The sequence below is a fragment of the Cydia strobilella genome, chromosome 8 (assembly GCF_947568885.1).
Source record: "Cydia strobilella chromosome 8, ilCydStro3.1, whole genome shotgun sequence".
In the NCBI taxonomy this organism is placed as follows: domain Eukaryota; kingdom Metazoa; phylum Arthropoda; class Insecta; order Lepidoptera; family Tortricidae; genus Cydia; species Cydia strobilella.
The window spans coordinates 15,303,210-15,322,252 of NC_086048.1; the positions used below are offsets into that span (position 1 = coordinate 15,303,210).

At 34.3% G+C, this 19,043-nt stretch overlaps 2 protein-coding genes across 2 annotated transcripts in view; one reads left to right on the forward strand and one right to left on the reverse strand.

Moving 5' to 3' along the window:
• Positions 1–19,043, reverse strand: part of LOC134743793 (uncharacterized) — a 427,044-nt gene that overhangs the window by 401,750 nt on the left and 6,251 nt on the right. The gene's annotated exons all lie outside the window — the stretch shown is intronic.
• On the forward strand, positions 1,428–18,742 carry LOC134743380 (dnaJ homolog subfamily C member 8). Its single transcript, XM_063676772.1, has 6 exons — positions 1,428–1,604; positions 2,029–2,220; positions 3,888–4,016; positions 15,094–15,201; positions 16,503–16,637; positions 18,077–18,742. Exons 1-6 carry the CDS (start codon positions 1,554–1,556, stop codon positions 18,200–18,202), a joined length of 741 nt encoding a protein of 246 aa, XP_063532842.1. The 5' UTR covers positions 1,428–1,553; the 3' UTR covers positions 18,203–18,742.

The following is a 19,043-nucleotide window of genomic DNA, read 5'->3' on the forward strand; positions in this document are numbered from 1 at the left end:
TACTAGCACCCAAAAGAAAAGGATGAGTATAGTTTTTTCTGTTCTTATATGCTGCCAATTTGGTTTGACCAACTATAACTACTTATGTGTATATTTTTTATAATTTTCATCATAAATAAATCATAAATTCATAAAATCATAAACAAGTATAAAAAATCAGAGCCGCCTGCTGCAGATTTTTTGAAATTGCCGCGTTTTTTCAGGTTCAACTGTCATTAGCCAGACTCTTCACAATTCCAACTTGAGTACCTTGACAACTAAACATGATAAACTAAACATGAATCTATAGTTGGTCAAGCAAATCTTGTCAGTAGAATAAGGCGTGAAATTCAAATTTTCTATGGGCCGATAACTCTTCGCCCATAGAAACATTTTTTAAATTTGCTGCCTTTTTCTACTGACAAGATTTGCTTGATCAACTATACTATAAAACTGGATTAGGCATGAGTGGTGGGGGGAACTGTCAGAACGGGACAGACTTATGTATCTTTCAGGAATAGCAGAGAAAGCGTTATTATTGTTTGTCCTTGTTACAGTCTCACATTTTTTTTATTACCCACCGTAAATTTGTATAGTTTATTGTGGGCTACAAATCTACTCTACCTATCAATTGTCGCATTGCGTATGTTCTGTCCCTCACGGGGGCACGCGGTATCGGTAGGCCACTTCTATAGGATCCTACCTTCTATGCAACTAAACGACGTGTTGGATCGTGAATAGCATGGAGACTATATAAAGGAGCCAAATCTCTATGTATGAAAAGTGTCCATCAAAAAACAGTAATTAGGCGGCACCACCATACACCGAAATACTACCAAAAACGACCTACGTAATTTGGTCGGGTTATTTGTTGGTTCATGTTATACATAGTGAATAGGCTGCTTTTATGGATGGTGTAGAAAGGATGCCAATCTCTTATGGCAGAATTGTTGCAAAAGTGACCGCTTTCAGCTTTAAATAATAGTTCCTAATCTCTCCGGTGGCGCTAGTTAGGCTCTGGGACAAGAGTATAACATGAACCATATAAGGCAACAAATAACCCGACCAAATTACGTTTTTGGTAGTATTTCGGTGTATGGTGGCGCCGCCTAATTACTGTTTTTTGATGGACACTTTTCATACATAGAGATTTGGCTCCTTTATATAGTCTCCATGGCTGCTTTGTTATTAAACTCGACCAAATATTTTGTCTGTGGCATGAAGGCCATGAAGTTCATCCAATAGTTGTCTATGGATTAAATAAAGCTAGATCACCACGTAAATGAACGTGGGTCTGTATATCTTTGTTCTCTTTCTTGTGACTTGCAAACGAAAGAGACATCTAATGTAAGTCTCGCTTCTGAACGCATATGTACCTCTATCATGTCACAACCTCACAACATTCTCATTGTCCGTGCGTGAAAAAAAAACTGACGCGACGAGAATCTTGTAATAATCAAGCCAGTCCAGTGGTGATCTAACAATCATATTTTTCATTTAAATGGTGTGAATGAAATACGCAGTTAAAAGTTAACTATTTTCGTAGTGATAAGTGAAGTGCATTGTAAGTTAAGATGTCAGCTCACACGGGCCCTGTGGAGTCGTTTGATGAATTTTATTCCGAGGTTAGTTCTGTTATCTACTTGTTTTCTTATACTTAAGGATAACAAATCGGTCGGTTATTTCGTTACGTACCAGTTTACTATCCATTTATTCTATGATATATTATATTTACATTGGGTAGTCGCTTTCAGTGCTCCAATGGTTCATGACGTTCATGTACATTTGAACAAATAAAATTTAGCTTAGATCGTTTATTTATGCAGTCAATATAATAGACTCATTGGACAACGGGAAATAAAAACCATGTTTTTGTTATTTAATGCAGGCAGACAGTAGTTATAACAATTGATGTTGCTGTGTAGAAGACATTTGTTCATGTGCTTGTCTAAGTCATTCTTGAACTGTTTGAGATTATCAACCGAGACTACATCTGGCAGTTATTCTGGAATGAAATAAAATTTCTAAATAATTACCTTTTACTTTCAGGTGAAGGAGATAGAAAAGCGAGACTCGGTCTTGACACCAAAGCAACAGATCGACAGGCTACTTCGCCCTGGCTCCACGTATTTCAATCTGAACCCTTTTGAAGTGTTGCAGCTTGAACCTGACTCATCACTCGATGAGATCAAGAAGAAGTACCGGAGGCTGTCCATCCTGGTTCATCCGGACAAAAACATAGTTAGTTTTTATACTTTTAAATCTAGGTTTGGGGAGACCATTTAAACAATAGGTTTCAGAACCCTTTTTTATAGATGTATGTGCCAGTTTCAACCAAAAGGGTACTTATTGTCGCTTGTCAGTAAGGCGCTATTTCCATATAGCTTTAATTAGAAACCAACCTTATTGACAAGCAACAATGTGGTACCTTTTGATTGAAAACGTCACATATACAGTTGAAAAAGCAATTACGATGTTTGAGACACATTAGCATACTAACAGGATTAAGCAGAGGACTTGTTGATTTTTTTTCTATATTCGTCTGCTCGTTTACTATCACATAAAATAAATTATCATCTTATAAATGGTTGATTTGTAAATGTACTGTGTTTAGTGTAAAACTTGTTGCACGGGATTGGATTTGCTCAGTTTAGGCGGTTACAGCCGTCAACATTTCGTTTTTATCCACAGATGGATTGGATAACAATTGGTGGTGATCCGAAGCTCCAGTACTTAGGTAAGGAATGGAAAAATGGGACTGATGCCAGAGCGAGTGAAGTGTTAGGAGACTTCAACGGAGTTAGTTAAGGATACCTTAGTGTGGCAAGATGCCGGGGAAGGGTTGTTTAAGTCAATAAAATTTAAAATTGAATTAGTGCAGATGGAATTATCATGTCACAAATTATTTATTGTCTTTGCAACTGCATTAGTTTAGTTTTTGTACATTAGATCTATTTTGTATGAAGCAAACATAAGAGTGGCAATGTAACTACTATAATTTATTGTTAATTCATCTTGTAAAGTTTACAAAATTATATATTAATAAAATGTATAATAAATTTAAAAACTGGACAAGTGCGAGTCGGACTCGCCCACCGAGGGTACTTTTTCAGTATTCGTTGTTTTAGGGGCAACAGAAATACATATTCTGTGAAAATTTCGACTGTCTAGCTATCATGGTTCATGAGATACAGCCTGGTGACAGGCAGACGGACAGACAGACAGACAGAGGAGTCTTAGTAATAGGGTCCCGTTTTTATTTTACCCTTTGGGTACGGAACCCTAAAATGTGCATATATATATATTTTTTTTAAACAATATGTTGTTATTGTTTAAAGTTATGTTAGGTTAGGTTAGTAGAGTGGTGGTAGTCTATCAGTAAGGCGTGCGATTTTGAAACCCTGTGCGGGTTCGAACCTTGGCTAGTATAATACTAATGGGTTTTTCGGAACATATGTACGAAATATCATTTGACGTTTATCAGTCTTATTTCAGTGAACGAAAACATCGTAAGGAAACCGGACTAATTAATGTCCGCGCGCGAATTCCGCGCACGGCGGACGAATGTTAGGAATGTTGGGCGTCATGACAGAGTAGTGTCATTTTGTACGTATGGGCGCGGCGCACACCCTCCCACTTCCTCGACCTCCGAATGCACAGAATTGGCGCGCGGACAGTAACTGGCATGAGAGAAACTAGGTCGCATTAGCCCTTTAAAGTGCCAAGGTAGTACAGTTTCAATTGTCCTAATGATTTTGGTTCGAAAAAATACAAAAAGAGTCAATATTGTTATTTCTAACCTAAATTCCTTAATGGTTAGAACCATAGTTTCTCAGTCAATTACTGGTTATACCAACAATTGCATATAATGGAATATTATTTAATAAGAGGATTGTGTCTCATTGCAGGATGATTCGGAACGGGCGCAACAGGCATTTGAGATAGTAAACAGAGCATGGAAAACCCTGGAGAATGATGACACCAGGAAGAAGTGTTTGAATATCTATGAGGAGGCTAAGGAACGCACTGAACATATGGTGAGATTTCAACTATGAGAAATGCCTATGAGACTCATACACATGAGGGACAAAAAATATGTTTATAATGGCCAGAATCGGTCACTATAAGGGGCAGGGTTCGAAATTATCCAGATAATTATTATCTTTGATAATTTTAAAAGTGGAAAAATTACTGCCTTGGGTGAGACTTGAACTCACGGCCTCTGGATCGGCCTCCAGAGGCCGTGAGTTCAAGTCTCACCCAAGGCAGTAATTTTTCCACTTTTAAATTTATTCTAAGCTTAATAGCATCGATCGCAGACGTTTCTGCTTGTTAAAAATTAATCTTTGATAATTATAGACCTGTACCAATAACTTCTGAGGTTATAAGAATATTAATGTTGCTTATTTTTTATATATAGTTTCCAGACCATATACTAAACCTAAAAATAATATTTTGTGTCATCCTAGGTATTTGCTTAGGTAGAAATTTAGGTATTTCTTTTTTCAATCAGCATTCTGTAAAAAAAATATTCGAGACGAAATTCTTTGTTTCCCTGTAAAGGCAAAGTGGCTTCCGACGTACACACGCATTTTGTGTCATTTTCATCCACGGGTATAATGGCATTTAATAAATACCTAATATTGATCCTAAAACGCCTAAAAAAATATTAGAGTCGGTAAGTGAAGTGTTGTACTTTACAGAACATTGTTATATGTTATTCAAACAAATCTGTGTCAAATTCATCCACCGCTTTTATTTAAAAAAAATTTTTTTCTAATTAACACCCTGTATCTGCCACAAAAAAAAATTCATATTATTAAGTTTACGTCTATAATATTATAATACCACATTGAGACATCATTCATAATTTGGGTCATTTTGATCCACGGTTTTTTTACTATCTGGCAAAATAAAACTCAATTGAGCAAGAAGGGCGTGCGCGGGGAAGGGTACCTACGCGGGTGGGGTACTTATTATACTTGCCGCAATATCAGCTGGCGACTGAGATCTTAATACTATCTCCTTTACCCTTGTTAAGTTAAGACCAACCAAGAGATGGCATTATGAGCTGTCTCGCCACTTAGTTTTGCGATACAGTGTATTTATTTCATTTGGAGGCATAATTACATTGTCTTTATCAATCTTACCGTAGTAGGTATATAAATATAATTAAAAATAAACTGTAGGCTGCACTCCTCATACTGACCAACATTTGTGACGTTCCTAATCAAAAGGTACCACTTTCTCTGACAGGTTATTTGTATAAAGATATAATCAAATTTCGTCTTTATGGTAAACGACAAAGTGGTACCTACCTTTTGATTGAGAATGTCACATCAGCGACTTAAAAATTACTTTTGTTTCGATTTTTAGTAGACTTTTTAAGTTTATTTTAAGACGCAATTTATTGTGATTTTTGTTATGTTTAAGCGTGGCAAGCAACATTAATTACATTGATGATGATGTTCATTAAATACAATATTTTTTCATACTATACTGAACTGTCACCCTATACATGAGAATGAACAGCGCCCTCTTGACAATGATCATATATTACTGGTCAGGCTTTAATATGTCATAATTTAGTAAAGTCCCCTTTGTGGATTCTAAGTTTCCGAGTTACAGCAGTTTAGTGAAAGCGTTTTTTTTTTTAAATATAAATTAAGGGTTGAATAAAGAGGAAAGAAAATTTGATTATTTTTGCGCTACGACGCACGGTTTAGGAGATACAGCCCTATAAAGTTTTTTTTATTGTTTTTTTCTTTTTTACATTGTGTTTTTTGTATATTACTTTGGGGTTTCATAAAGGGGAACGAAAATTTAATTATTTTTGCGCTACGACGCATGGTTTAGGAGATCAAGCCCTATAAAAAAAAACTTTTTTTTTTGCGTTTTTTTTTGTATAAATTAATGGTTACATAAAGGGGACCGAAAAGTTGATTATTTTTGCGCTACGACGCACGGTTTAGGAGATACAGCCCTATATAGATTTTTTTCTGTTTCTTTTTTACGTTTTTAAATCTTAATTAAGGGCTTCTTAAGGGGAACGAAAATTTGATTAGTTTTCGCTACCATGCACGGTTTAGGAGATACATCCCTAAAGTTTTTTTTTCTTTTTTTTGTCATTGCGTTTTTTGTTATTACTTTGGGGTTTCATAAAAGGGAACGAAAATTTTATTATTTTTGCGCTACGACGCACGGTTTAGGAGATACAGCCCTAAAATGATTTTTTTTATCTTTTTCTTTTTTGCGTTTTTAAATCATAATTAGGGGCTTCTTAAAGGGGAACGGATATTGATTATTTTTGCGCTACGATGCACGGTTTAGGAGATACAGCCCTATAAAGTTTTTTTGTTATTATTTTTTTCTTTCTTTTTCTTGTGTTTTTGTATATTATTTTGGGGCTTCATAAAGGGGAACGAAAATTTTATTATTTTTACGCTACGACGCATGGTTTAGGAGATACAGCCCTATAAAGATTTTTTTTTAAATTTTGCGTTTTTTTAAATATAAATTAGGAGTTGCATAAAGGGGAACGAAAATTTTATTGTTTTTGCGGTACCACGCACGGTTTAGGAGATACAGCTCTATAAAGTTTTTTTTCCTGGTTTTTTTTTGTTTTTTTTTTTTAAGTATTAATTACGGGTTTCTTAAAGGGGTTTTTTAAATTATTTTTGCGCTACGACGCATGGTTTAAGAGATACAGCCCTATAATGATTTTTTTTTTAAATTTTGCGTTTTTTTTTTAAATATAAATTATGGGTTGCATAAAGGGGAACGAAAATTTTATTATTTTTGCGCTACGACGCATGGTTTAGGAGATAAAGCCCTATAAAGATTTTTTTATTGTTTTTTTTCTTTTTTTCTTTTTTACATTGTGTTTTTTGTATATTACTTTGGGGTTTCATAAAGGGGAACGAAAATTTTATTATTTTTGTGCTATGACACATGGTTTAGGAGATACAGCCCTATAAAGATTTTTTTTTTAAATTTTGCGTTTTTTTAAATATAAATTATGGGTTGCATAAAGGGGAACGAAAATTTTATTGTTTTTGCGGTACCACGCACGGTTTAGGAGATACAGCTCTATAAAGTTTTTTTTCCTGGTTTTTTTTGTTTTTTTTTTAAGTATTAATTACGGGTTTCTTAAAGGGGTTTTTTAAATTATTTTTGCGCTACGACGCATGGTTTAAGAGATACAGCCATAGCAGCAATGATTTTTTTTAAAATTTTGCGTTTTTTTTTTAAATATAAATTATGGGTTGCATAAAGGGGAACGAAAATTTTATTATTTTTGCGCTACGACGCATGGTTTAGGAGATACAGCCCTATAAAGATTTTTTTTTAAATTTTTTGTTTTTTTAATATAAATTATGGGTTGCATAAAGGGGAACGAAAATTTTATTGTTTTTGCGGTACCACGCACGGTTTAGGAGATACAGCTCTATAAAGTTTTTTTTCCTGGTTTTTTTTTGTTTTTTTTTTAAGTATTAATTACGGGTTTCTTAAAGGGTTTTTTTTAATTATTTTTGCGCTACGACGCATGGTTTAAGAGATACAGCCATAGCAGCAATTATTTTTTTTTAAATTTTGCGTTTTTTTTTAAATATAAATTATGGGTTGCATAAAGGGGAACGCAAATTTTATTATTTTTGCGCTACGACGCATGGTTTAGGAGATACAGCCCTATAAAGATTTTTTTTTAAATTTTGCGTTTTTTTAAACATAAATTATGAGTTGCATAAAGGGGAACGAAAATTTTATTGTTTTTGCGCTACGACGCATGGTTTAGGAGATAAAGCCCTATAAAGATTTTTTTATTGTTTTTTTTCTTTTTTTCTTTTTTACATTGTGTTTTTTGTATATTACTTTGGGGTTTCATAAAGGGGAACGAAAATTTTATTATTTTTGTGCTATGACACATGGTTTAGGAGATACAGCCCTATAAAGATTTTTTTTTTAAATTTTGCGTTTTTTTAAATATAAATTATGGGTTGCATAAAGGGGAACGAAAATTTTATTGTTTTTGCGGGGTACCACGCACGGTTTAGGAGATACAGCTCTATAAAGTTTTTTTTCCTGGTTTTTTTTGTTTTTTTTTAAGTATTAATTACGGGTTTCTTAAAGGGGTTTTTTAAATTATTTTTGCGATACGACGCATGGTTTAAGAGATACAGCCCTATAATGTTTTTTTTTAAATTTTGCGTTTTTTTTTTAAATATAAATTATGGGTTGCATAAAGGGGAACGAAAATTTTATTATTTTTGCGCTACGACGCATGGTTTAGGAGATACAGCCCTATAAAGATTTTTTTTTTTAAATTTTGCGTTTTTTTTAAATATAAATTATGGGCATAAAGGGGAACGAAAATTTTATTGTTTTTGCGGTACCACGCACGGTTTAGGAGATACAGCTCTATAAAGTTTTTTTTCCTGGTTTTTTTTTTGTTTTTTTTAAAGTATTAATTACGGGTTTCTTAAAGGGGTTTTTTTAAATTATTTTTGCACTACGACGCTTGGTTTAAGAGATAATGATGAGATGTTTTTTTTTAATTTTGCGTTTTTTTTAAAATATAAATTATGGGTTGCATAAAGGGGAACGAAAATTTTATTATTTTTGCGCCACCACGCACGGTTTAGGAGATATTATATCTATATATATAGCTATAATAGCTCTATAAAGTTTTTTTTCCCGGTTTTTTTTTTAAGTTTTAATTAAGGGTTTCTTAAAGGGGAACGAAAATTTGATTATTTTTGTGCTACGATGCACGGTTTAGGAGATGCAGCCCTATAAAGATTTTTTTTGTTGTTTTTTTTTTCATTGTATTTTTTGTATATTATTTTGGGGTTCCGTAAACGGGAACGAAAATTTTGTTCTTTTTGCGCTACCACGCACGGTTTAGGAGATATAGCTCTGTAAGGATGGGACCCAAGACAGAAGTAAAACACAAGACTGTCGAGTAGAAACTGTAGATATAATGCCTCAATTCAAAAGATACAATCCTTTATGTACTAAATTATCGAGGTTAACTATGAATCACACTACTTGGGAGGTCTACACGTGAAAGGTGTCAAATGGTTGTTTACCTAAATTCCATTCCTTATATAGAGGAGAGTCATCTTACATTACTTTCCGTATATGGATTACATTCCTAACCTAATATGGGGGAGAGTCATCTTACATGACTCTCCGTATATGGTACCGCTAAGCTATGATCTAATTACATGTTATTTGAATCCTATAAATACCTAATATTCTATGCCTACACTTCATCTCCCTCCTTTTGGAAAAGGAAAAATATATTACTGAATATATTTTTTCTTTTTTTTTTACATTTTTTATATTATTGTTTATATATATATATATATATATATATATATATATATATATATATAATATATATATATATATATATATATATATATATATATATATATATATATATTTACATTCTCTTTTTTTTTGACACTTTTTTTTTTATAATTATTTATCCATAACACAAAAATAATATTCATATGTCTTGCACTATAATAAGTATGGTTCATAATTATGCTAAAATAAAATTTTACTTACATGTTAAAATAAAACCATTAATAATACAAAAATCTCTTATCTTAATAAAATTAAACTTATTTGATAACAAAGTAATTCTTAATTCAATCTCCTTTTCTATTAATTCTCTTATTTCTCATTGTCATTGTCATTGATTAATACGCGTATTAATTATTTGTCACAATCCTAGGTACCTTAAATTACACAGGATTTTTTTCATATTGTCAGTATGCATAACTTTTCATAGTATCGTCTTTCCTATTTACTTGCAAGAAGATGTTTCACAATTTATTTATTTATCTCTTTCTCTTTTATGACGTCTTCACATGCTTATTATGTTTATTATTTGTTTTCATACTATCTCTTTTATAAAGCATGCACTGTATGCGATTCTCATTGCAAGGGTATACAGCATAATTATCTATTCTGTAGCGCTACAATATCTCTTCAATATATCATATATTCATTAATTCACTCATTTATTATTTTATTCATTATTTCTTTCAGGATACAAGGTATATTTTTATTATTATTTCTTTCTTTATTGCGCATATATTATTTATACCATTAATTATTACTTAACAGGCAGTTCTTTTAACACTTCCTTTCTTTAACAAACATACCACGTGTCCAAGGACCTTCACGAAAGGTAGCTCGACCGAATCATGATCAGGTAACAAGGATTTCGTGCCTGCCCTTGTATCCCGGTGTACCTTGCTACATTGTTTTAATTCGCACAACAGTTCCCTTCGGGCCACTGAAGCTAACGAATATCATTATTACCGCTCTCATATAATCTTTTTTAAAATAATTAATTTTCCTCATAATCTATACAATTATTATCCGCTTCAGATTACTCACAAGCCATCAAAACTACAACATATAAGGATTTAATTCGCTCTTAGGTGATCAGGCTAATTGCATCATAAAAACTTATCTGCTTAGCTTTGCCATCTTTAACACAACTTTATAATCCTCACAATTTTAACCTTCTATCTTCGCGAATTTTCTCTTTAAACCAGTCCTTTACATTATAATAACTTCATTTTCTAAAATAATCATTTAACTTCACTTTACAAAATGTTACCTACGAACATTTAATTTTCCATATCCCATAGTAAAATAATATCAAGTTTTATTTCATAGACATATCATAATATTTAACCTTTTTTCGTTTAATCTTTGTTACATATTATATGTATTCCACGTTTAATTTTTCTATATATATATATCACTTATTTTCTTCCTCGTTATTTGTTTATTATGCATTCAAGTCCGTGTTAACAAAGTCAAATCCGGTAAAATCATATCTTCTTACTATAAGTATCCTATGTATTTTCCTTCATACTTGACATATATCTACTTAATTTACCTTATAATAAAATAAACATTATAAAATCAATAAATTTAATGCATTTCGCCTAAGAATCTATTAAGAAGAAGTTAAAAGAATGTAATATTTCTATTTTTAAATTTATTGAATCTACATCTAAGAATTTAACTTGTTTTTTTTAAATACATTTTATTAACCTTAGATATTTGCAATAAAAAAAATAACTACCCTGAAAATACAGCTTGTTATGACAGTCAAATTAAATATCCACATGTACACTCTTAAAAAATAATTAAAATCTCGAACACAATTATTGAGTGTACCTTAATATAATAGGAGTCCATTTCTTCTTGTCTATTTGGGTCCACTTAGAGTCATCCAGCCGCGCCCACAGCTTTCGTTACTGGATAGCAATGACTGTCATCAGTCATCACTCATATCACATACACACATGGCAGTCTTGGTTCGCGGATATGCACAATACTTTATTTATCCGAATAGTTAAATCACGTTTTTACCTTCACGCTGATAGATTTCTCACAAAAATAGTTTTATTTACGTTATATTAGCAAACCGGCGCTGGTATATCACTTGCCTTCTTGTCCATATTATGTCTTGCTTTATTTAATTTTACGTATGTTTATCACTAGAGTCCACTTTCCCACACATTATTTTAGTTTATTTAAATTATTGTTTGTTTATTATTTTCAGTTTTTGCTTTTTGATATTTTAGTTTTTCATTCTTTTTTTTTTCTTGCGAATGTCCACATATTAAGAGTTTTAAATTATTTTCTTGAATTATTTACTCGAAATTTTGCCATTGAAGCGCGCCCCGCCAGTGCAGAACCACCTACTGCACCGGCAGGCGCCATATGGCGTAGACTTTACGCCACTGGCAGGATCGCCATGTAAGGATGGGACCCAAGACAGAAGTAAACCACAAGACTGTCGAGTAGAAACTGTAGATATAATGCCTCAATTCAAAAGATACAATCCTTTATATACTAAATTATCGAGGTTAACTATGAATCACACTACTTGGGAGGTCTACACGTGAAAGGTGTCAAATGGTTGTTTACCTAAATTCCATTCCTTATATAGAGGAGAGTCATCTTACATTACTTTCCGTATATGGATTACATTCCTAACCTAATATGGGGGAGAGTCATCTTACATGACTCTCCGTATATGGTACCGCTAAGCTATGATCTAATTACATGTTATTTGAATCCTATAAATACCTAATATTCTATGCCTACACTTCAGCTCTATAAAGATTTTTTCCTGTTTTTTTTTTGTTTTTTTTTTTAGTATTAATTAAGGGATCCTTAAAGGGGAACGAAAAATTGATTATTTTTGCGCTACGATGCACGATTTAGGAGATGCAGCCCTATAAAGATCTTTTTTTTGTTTTTTTTTTCATTGTGTTTTTTGTATATTAGTTTGGGGTTCCACAAAGGGGAACGAAAATTTGATTATTTTTGCGGTACGACGGTTTAGGAGATACAGCCCTATAAAGTTTTTTTTGTGTTTTTTTTTCATTGTGTTTTTTGTATATTACTTTAGGGTTCCGTAAAGGGGAACGAAAATTTTATTATTTTTGCGCTACGACGCACGGTTTAGGAGATACAGCCCTAAAATGATTTTTTTTCCTCTTTTTCTTTTTTGCGTTTTTCAATCTTAATTAGGGGTTTCTTAAAGGGATTTTTTTAATTATTTTTGCGCTACGATGCACGGTGTAGGAGATACAGCCCTATAAAGTTTTTTTGTTATTTTTTTTCTTTTTTTTCATTGTGTTTTTAGTATATTACTTTGGGGCTTCATAAAGGGGAACGAAATTTTTATTATTTTTGCGCCACCACGCACGGTTTAGGAGATATTATATCTATATATATAGCTATAATAGCTCTATAAAGTTTTTTCCTGGTTTTTTTTTAAGTTTTAATTAAGGGTTTCTTAAGGGGAGCGAAAATTTGATTATTTTTGCGCTACGATGCACGATATAGGAGATACAGCTAATACAGCCCTATAAAGATTTTGTTTCTTTTTTTTTCATTGTATTTTTCATGTATTACTTTTGGGTTACATAAAGGGGAACGAAAATTTTATTATTTTTGCGCTACGACGCATGGTTTAGGAGATACAGTCCTATATATTTTTTTACAATGCATGTGCTCGAAAAGTGCGTTTCCTACGGAGCCATATCGTGCGGAAAGTACTGCTTTTCCGCACTAGTGCTTTTTGTTTTCAATTTTTTTTTACAGTACATATGGTGCTACTTTCTCGCACTAGTGCGGAAAAGAGCACTTACCGTGCATATATCGAAAGTTTAAAGGGCCATATGTACTGTAAAACGTACGATACACGTGCGAATAAGTAATTCGCAACTCGTGTCGATTTAAAACACTCCTTTTAATAATTAAACTTATTTGCCATGACATGTTTTTTTATTTACTCGCACAATGCATAGTAAAACATTGTATGATACACGTGCGTAAAGATGACTTCCGCACTTGTTGCATAAATAGCAATTTTTTTTATCAAAGAATGAAAGAAAGTCACGGTATTAATAACCAAATTTTACTTTAGTGGTACCTTTTCCCTATCACTGTCACAAATGTATGTGGCGTTCACGTAAACGCGATATTTTTAAGATTTCCCTGCGCAATGTTGCCAGCTCGCTCGCAAATCAAACATGTACTTACAGTTCTTTTGCATAATGGTGACATTGTACAATATCTATGAGTTTTAAATAGGTAAAAGATAATTCGACGCATTCTTTGCTTGCTTGTTGCTTGTTGTTGTGTTGTTTGCGTAACTTCTTTGAATAAGTTGCGTTAATTTGGCGCACAGGCGAAGTAAACATGCGTTGCGTACGGCAAGGTCACGCCGCGGCCCCACCCTGCACGGCCTCCGTTGCCCATTCAGACCGCCCGCTAGCTTCGTTTGAACGCAAATAATATTTTTGTAATATTTGTTTATGCAGTGGATGGAAGTGACACAAATTCATACATCTTATTTATCTTGCATTTCAAATTAATAAGATGTGAACTCTAATATCTTTAATATTCTTTTGTAACGGTGACAGCCTGTTACAACAAAATCATCAAATATCTTATGAAGCTATGCCTTAATAAGACACAAAATCATTTAATGGACCTATTTAAACGATTAAATTCGACCTAAGTAATTTTTTTTAACTCTAATTTTTTTTTGTGTCATTTAGAATATTATGACATAGTATCAGATTGCAGTGGACGTAATTGACACAAACTATGTTTTCACACTAAAAACACTATCCTAAATGCAACACAGTTACATGTGTTCTCTCGAATATTTTTTCCTCCAAGATAATTCAAAATAAAAAATAATTACCACAAAATAACAAATTACTAGAAAAGCAAATTATATATATGACACAAAACAAAATGTAAGATTTACATCTTAACAAAGTATTCATAAGCGAAAACAGAATTGACTTTAATATTTTTATAACCTAGGGGTCAAAATATAGCCAGCGGTACAGGTCTATTATCCGATAAATATCGGATAATTATCCCAGGTATGGGTGGTGCTATATTTATTTTCTTTGAATTCATATAGTAAATTTTAAAATCTCGTCTTAGAATCATCGTAAATTGTAGTCTATTATCAAATCGACAAATATCAGGCCTAAAAATCACGATAATTATCAATATAATTATTCTATCATTGATAATTATCCTTTCGAACCCTGATAAGAGGCCTTTGCAGGGGGTGTTCCTGACGTAAATTGTAGTCTATTATCAAATCGACAAATATCAGGCCTAAAAATCACGATAATTATCAATATAATTATTCTATCATTGATAATTATCCTTTCGAACCCTGATAAGAGGCCTTTGCAGGGGGTGTTCCTGACAAGTTAACATTAAAGAAACTATTCATGAAATTGTTTACTGTCCAGAAAAACTTTTTTTTCTGTTGCTTATTGACCATTACATGTTTTGGTTCTTGTTTAAAACTATATTATTTGTGGGTATCATAATTTATTTATTTAATTATTTATTTAGTAATAATAACAGCTATAACAGGTGCTCAATGCGATAGTGTAGCATGTATTAACCTAAGCTATTAATTTAGAGTAATAAAGAATAAAGTTTATGATTTAGTTTGAGTTTGACCCGCGGCACATAATATCCTTGAGATTAAATCAATTAATCATTAACCATTGTCAATATTTTCAGATAGAGCAGAAGAGGAAAAAGCAGAGAAAGGAGTCTCGGCAATCTGAGGGCATACCTGAAGATGATCCTGTCAAGTTCAAACATGCTGTTTATGTTATGACTATGAAGGTACACTATATTACTATGCTGGACTGCTAAACCAATTAGATATATCACAAATGAGCTCTTTTTACACTTTTGACTTCGAAAAGCAAAACATATATGACTGATATGACTGACACTAACACAAATCCATAAATGTGCCCCGCCCGCAGCTCTGCATGTTACCCATTATACAATTTCCCGCTATTCAAATACAAGTTGTGATTGGTCAATAAAAGTTTTAAAATAATAAGCTAAAATAAAATTCTATAAGACAAACATGCGCGGCATTACAATATTTATACCAAATTTCAACTAAATCGGTTCAGCGGTTTAAGCGTGAAGAGGACTTAAAAAAAAGTTATTTGTTTAAAGTTTATATGTTTTTACTTCGGAAAGGTGTATTGTTGATACCACAAATGAATTCAGCACCCCCGATTTATACGAAAACGATCCCAAACCCGGCCTAGCAGCTTCACCGATGTAGATAATCAAGATAAAAATGAGAGCCCTAAATAAACCTTGAAGAGCAGATATCTCAAAAACTATACAAGATATCGAAAAACTTGACTGAATAAAACTTGTAGCAAATTAAATCTCTTTTCATTTTGTATAAGTGGCCAAGTCGCTCAGACTTTCAATCCGGAGGTCGCGGGTTCAAACCCCGGCTCGTACCAATGAGTTTTTCGGAACTTATGTACGAAATATCATTTGATATTTACCAGTCTCTTTTCGGTGAAGGAAAACATCGTGAGGAAACCGGACTGATCCTAACAAGGCCTAGTTCCCCCTCTTGGTTGAAAGGTCAGATAGCAGTCGCTTTCGTAAAAACTAGTGCCTACGTCGATTCTTAGGATTTAGTTGTCAAGCGGACCCCTGGCTCCCAGGAGCCGTGGTAAAATGCCGGGATAACGCGAGGAAGAAGGGCCAAGTCGCTCAGACGCATAGTTTCCGAAATATAATCGAAAAACCGAAAAATGGAACCTTCAAACTCCCCTCTCCCCCCAAGCACCAGGGTTATGGCCGCGGACTTTTGATATGTTCATCTCCTAATTGGTCCAAACAAAGCTACGAAGTTAAAAATTGTGTTCCTTGCATTTCCCTCTATACCTTTTTTTGGGCATTTATTTCCTGGCCTAGTATGTTCGCGATAAACTCGAAAACTACTTAACGAATTTTCATTCGGTTTTCATCTACCAATAGAGCGATTCTTGAGGAAGGTTTAGGTATATAATTTATTAAGGTTTACCCGTGCGAAGCCGGGGCGGATCGCTAGTTATATAGAAAGCAATATTTGTGTTTGCTAGTTTGGTCGTTGCATTTTCTAGTTGTTCGCGGACATGGAGCGCAAGCGGCAGCACCTAGAAACCCGCGACCAGGAGGAGCGGAAGCGGAAGCGGGAAGCGGAAATCGAGCAGGAGGAACAACTCTCCATGGAGAAGGAGTGGGCTAAGAACTTTGAGGTAATTTTTTTATACATGTCCATATATCCATGTCATGGAAAAACCGTAGATGAAAGCATAGACAAGATTGTATTAAGGCGCCGTGAGTTCAGGTCCTTATTTGAATGCCGCTCGCTGAGCACTGAGCGGACGGCCGTGCGGGCCCGGGATCGCGGATATCATTGTTTTTGAATTGTTACTTATAGTTAGTTTTGACAAAACAAAGTAATCGATTAGTTCGATCAAAAATAAAAGTACTCATTTTCAGAAGCAATTTTCATGTTGGTTTTTAGGGTTCCGTAACCAAAGGGTAAAAACGGGACCCTATTACTAAGACTCCGATGTCCGTCTGTCTGTCTGTCACCAGGCTGTATCTCATGAACCGTGATAGACAGTTGAAATTTTCACAGATGATGTATTTCTGTTGCCGCTATAACAACAAATACTAAAAACGGAATAATATAAATATTTAAATGGGGCTCCCATACAACAAACGTGATTTTTTTGCTGTTTTTTTCCCGTAATGGTACGGAACCCTTCGTGCGCGAGTCCGACTCGCACTTGGCCGGTTTTATTTCATTTGTTTTCAGCTTTTGTGCAAAAATCGTGTAAATTTTTTAAGGAGATACTTTTGGCGCCTTGTTTCATCCGCTAGTCTGGTGGGCGTTTTCTAAAATAAATATTGAAAACCTGATTCTCACAGATCCAGGTGTTTTATGAAAATTGTACATTCCACTACGTCACGCACATACAAATGAGAAAAGTTTTCACACTAAAACGTGACGTAAAGGAATGGACATTTTGGGATGGCAGGATGGAGAATGCTGTCGATTCTGAGTAGAATGAGTCCAAGAATGTCCAGATTTGAAAGAATCGGGTTTTCAATATTTATTTTAGAAAACGCCCCTGGGCGGAAAGAAGAGTTGTGGAATGTATGTGGCCCAATTCCACGACTCTTCTCTTTCCGAACAGAGTACTGATGCTGACTGCACGTGGCTGGTTGTTGTGTGTTCTTTCGCTTGTTTGTACAGCGGCTCGTTATGTGTGTGTAGACTTCCGCGTTTAATTTCGCCGCTAGGGGCGCTAGTATACATGGAGGTCTTTCAAAATGTTAAATGCATAGAAGTTTGGGGGGTTTCAAGCTTTTATCGGGAATCCTTATTCATAATTGTGGTAAATCTTTGTCCATCTTTGATTAATCATGGTAAACAATAGATATAGCTCAATAAATGTTAGTGGTTTAAAAAAAACTGCCAACTAAAATATATGCAAAATTAAACAGGTTGAAAAAATTACCTAAAATGAGTTAAAATACCTTTGTGTATATTAGAACCCATTGAGTTTATAAAAATAAGCATAGAGAAGAATTTTGTGATCTGTTGTTCTGGACCTTCATCTACAGTGGCGCCAACTGGTGAGCATAAAAAAGGTAGGCCTGATGGACTTGTTTCATATTGCAGGAATCTCGACAAAACCGCGTGGAAAGCTGGAAGACCTTCCAGTCCGGCAGCGGCGGGGAAAAGAAGAAGAAGAAGAAAAACATGATGAACTTCAAGCCGCCCAAGCCCAAGCCGGAGAGCAGATAACTTCAAGCTGTATAATACGTTAGTTTTATTCTAGTTTTAGTGGTCGTGTAAGGTATTCCACTTGAGTGTCGCCCACGCTCAGACCACCTCAACTACTAGAGTACTAAACGGAGCACATAAAAGCTCTTTCCCACTGACGTCCAGTTTTTTGCGGGTACGGTTTTCTGCAGGATCCCTTTTTCTGTAGTATGCGTACCCGCAAACAGAATGCTAGTGTGAACGTTACTATATTAGCACTTTATCATCTTCCTCACTTTGTCCCGGTATTTTGCCACGGCTCATGGCCTGGGGTCCGCTTGGCAACTAATCCTAAGAATTGGCGTAGGCACTAGTTTTTACGAAAGCGACTGCCATCTGACCTTCCAACCCAAAGGGGGAACTAGGCTTTGTTAGGATCAGTCCGGTTTCCTCACGATGTTTTCCTTTACCGAAAAGCGACTGGTAAATATCAAATAATATTTCGCACATAAGTTCCGAAAAACTCATTGGTACGAGCCGGGGTTTGAATCCGCGACCTCCGGATTGCAACTACTACTAAAACGGGCCTACTTACTATACTGCGACTTACTATACTAGGCTGTGACGTTTTCAACCAAAAGGTACCACCGTACCACATTGTCGCTTGTCGATAAGGTTGATTTCAAATTGAAGCTATATGGAAATAGCGCTTTATTGACAACCGACAATAAGTACCCTTTTGGATGAGAATGGCACAATTATTAGCACCGCAGAAATCCTGCAGAAAACCGTATCCCGCAAAAACTGGACGTCAGTGGGAAAGAGCTCTAAGGTAATCGAGGTCACATAAGCGCTCTCGTACAAATTGAATACGGGAGCGCTC

Coding starts and splice junctions, on each gene's coding strand:
- LOC134743380 (XM_063676772.1), top strand. CDS start 1,554: ATGTCAGCTCACACGGGCCCTGTGGAGTCGTTTGATGAATTTTATTCC. Junction 1,605..2,028: donor TTGATGAATTTTATTCCGAG/GTTAGTTCTGTT, acceptor TTTTACTTTCAG/GTGAAGGAGATAGAAAAGCG. Junction 15,202..16,502: donor TTTATGTTATGACTATGAAG/GTACACTATATT, acceptor TGCATTTTCTAG/TTGTTCGCGGACATGGAGCG.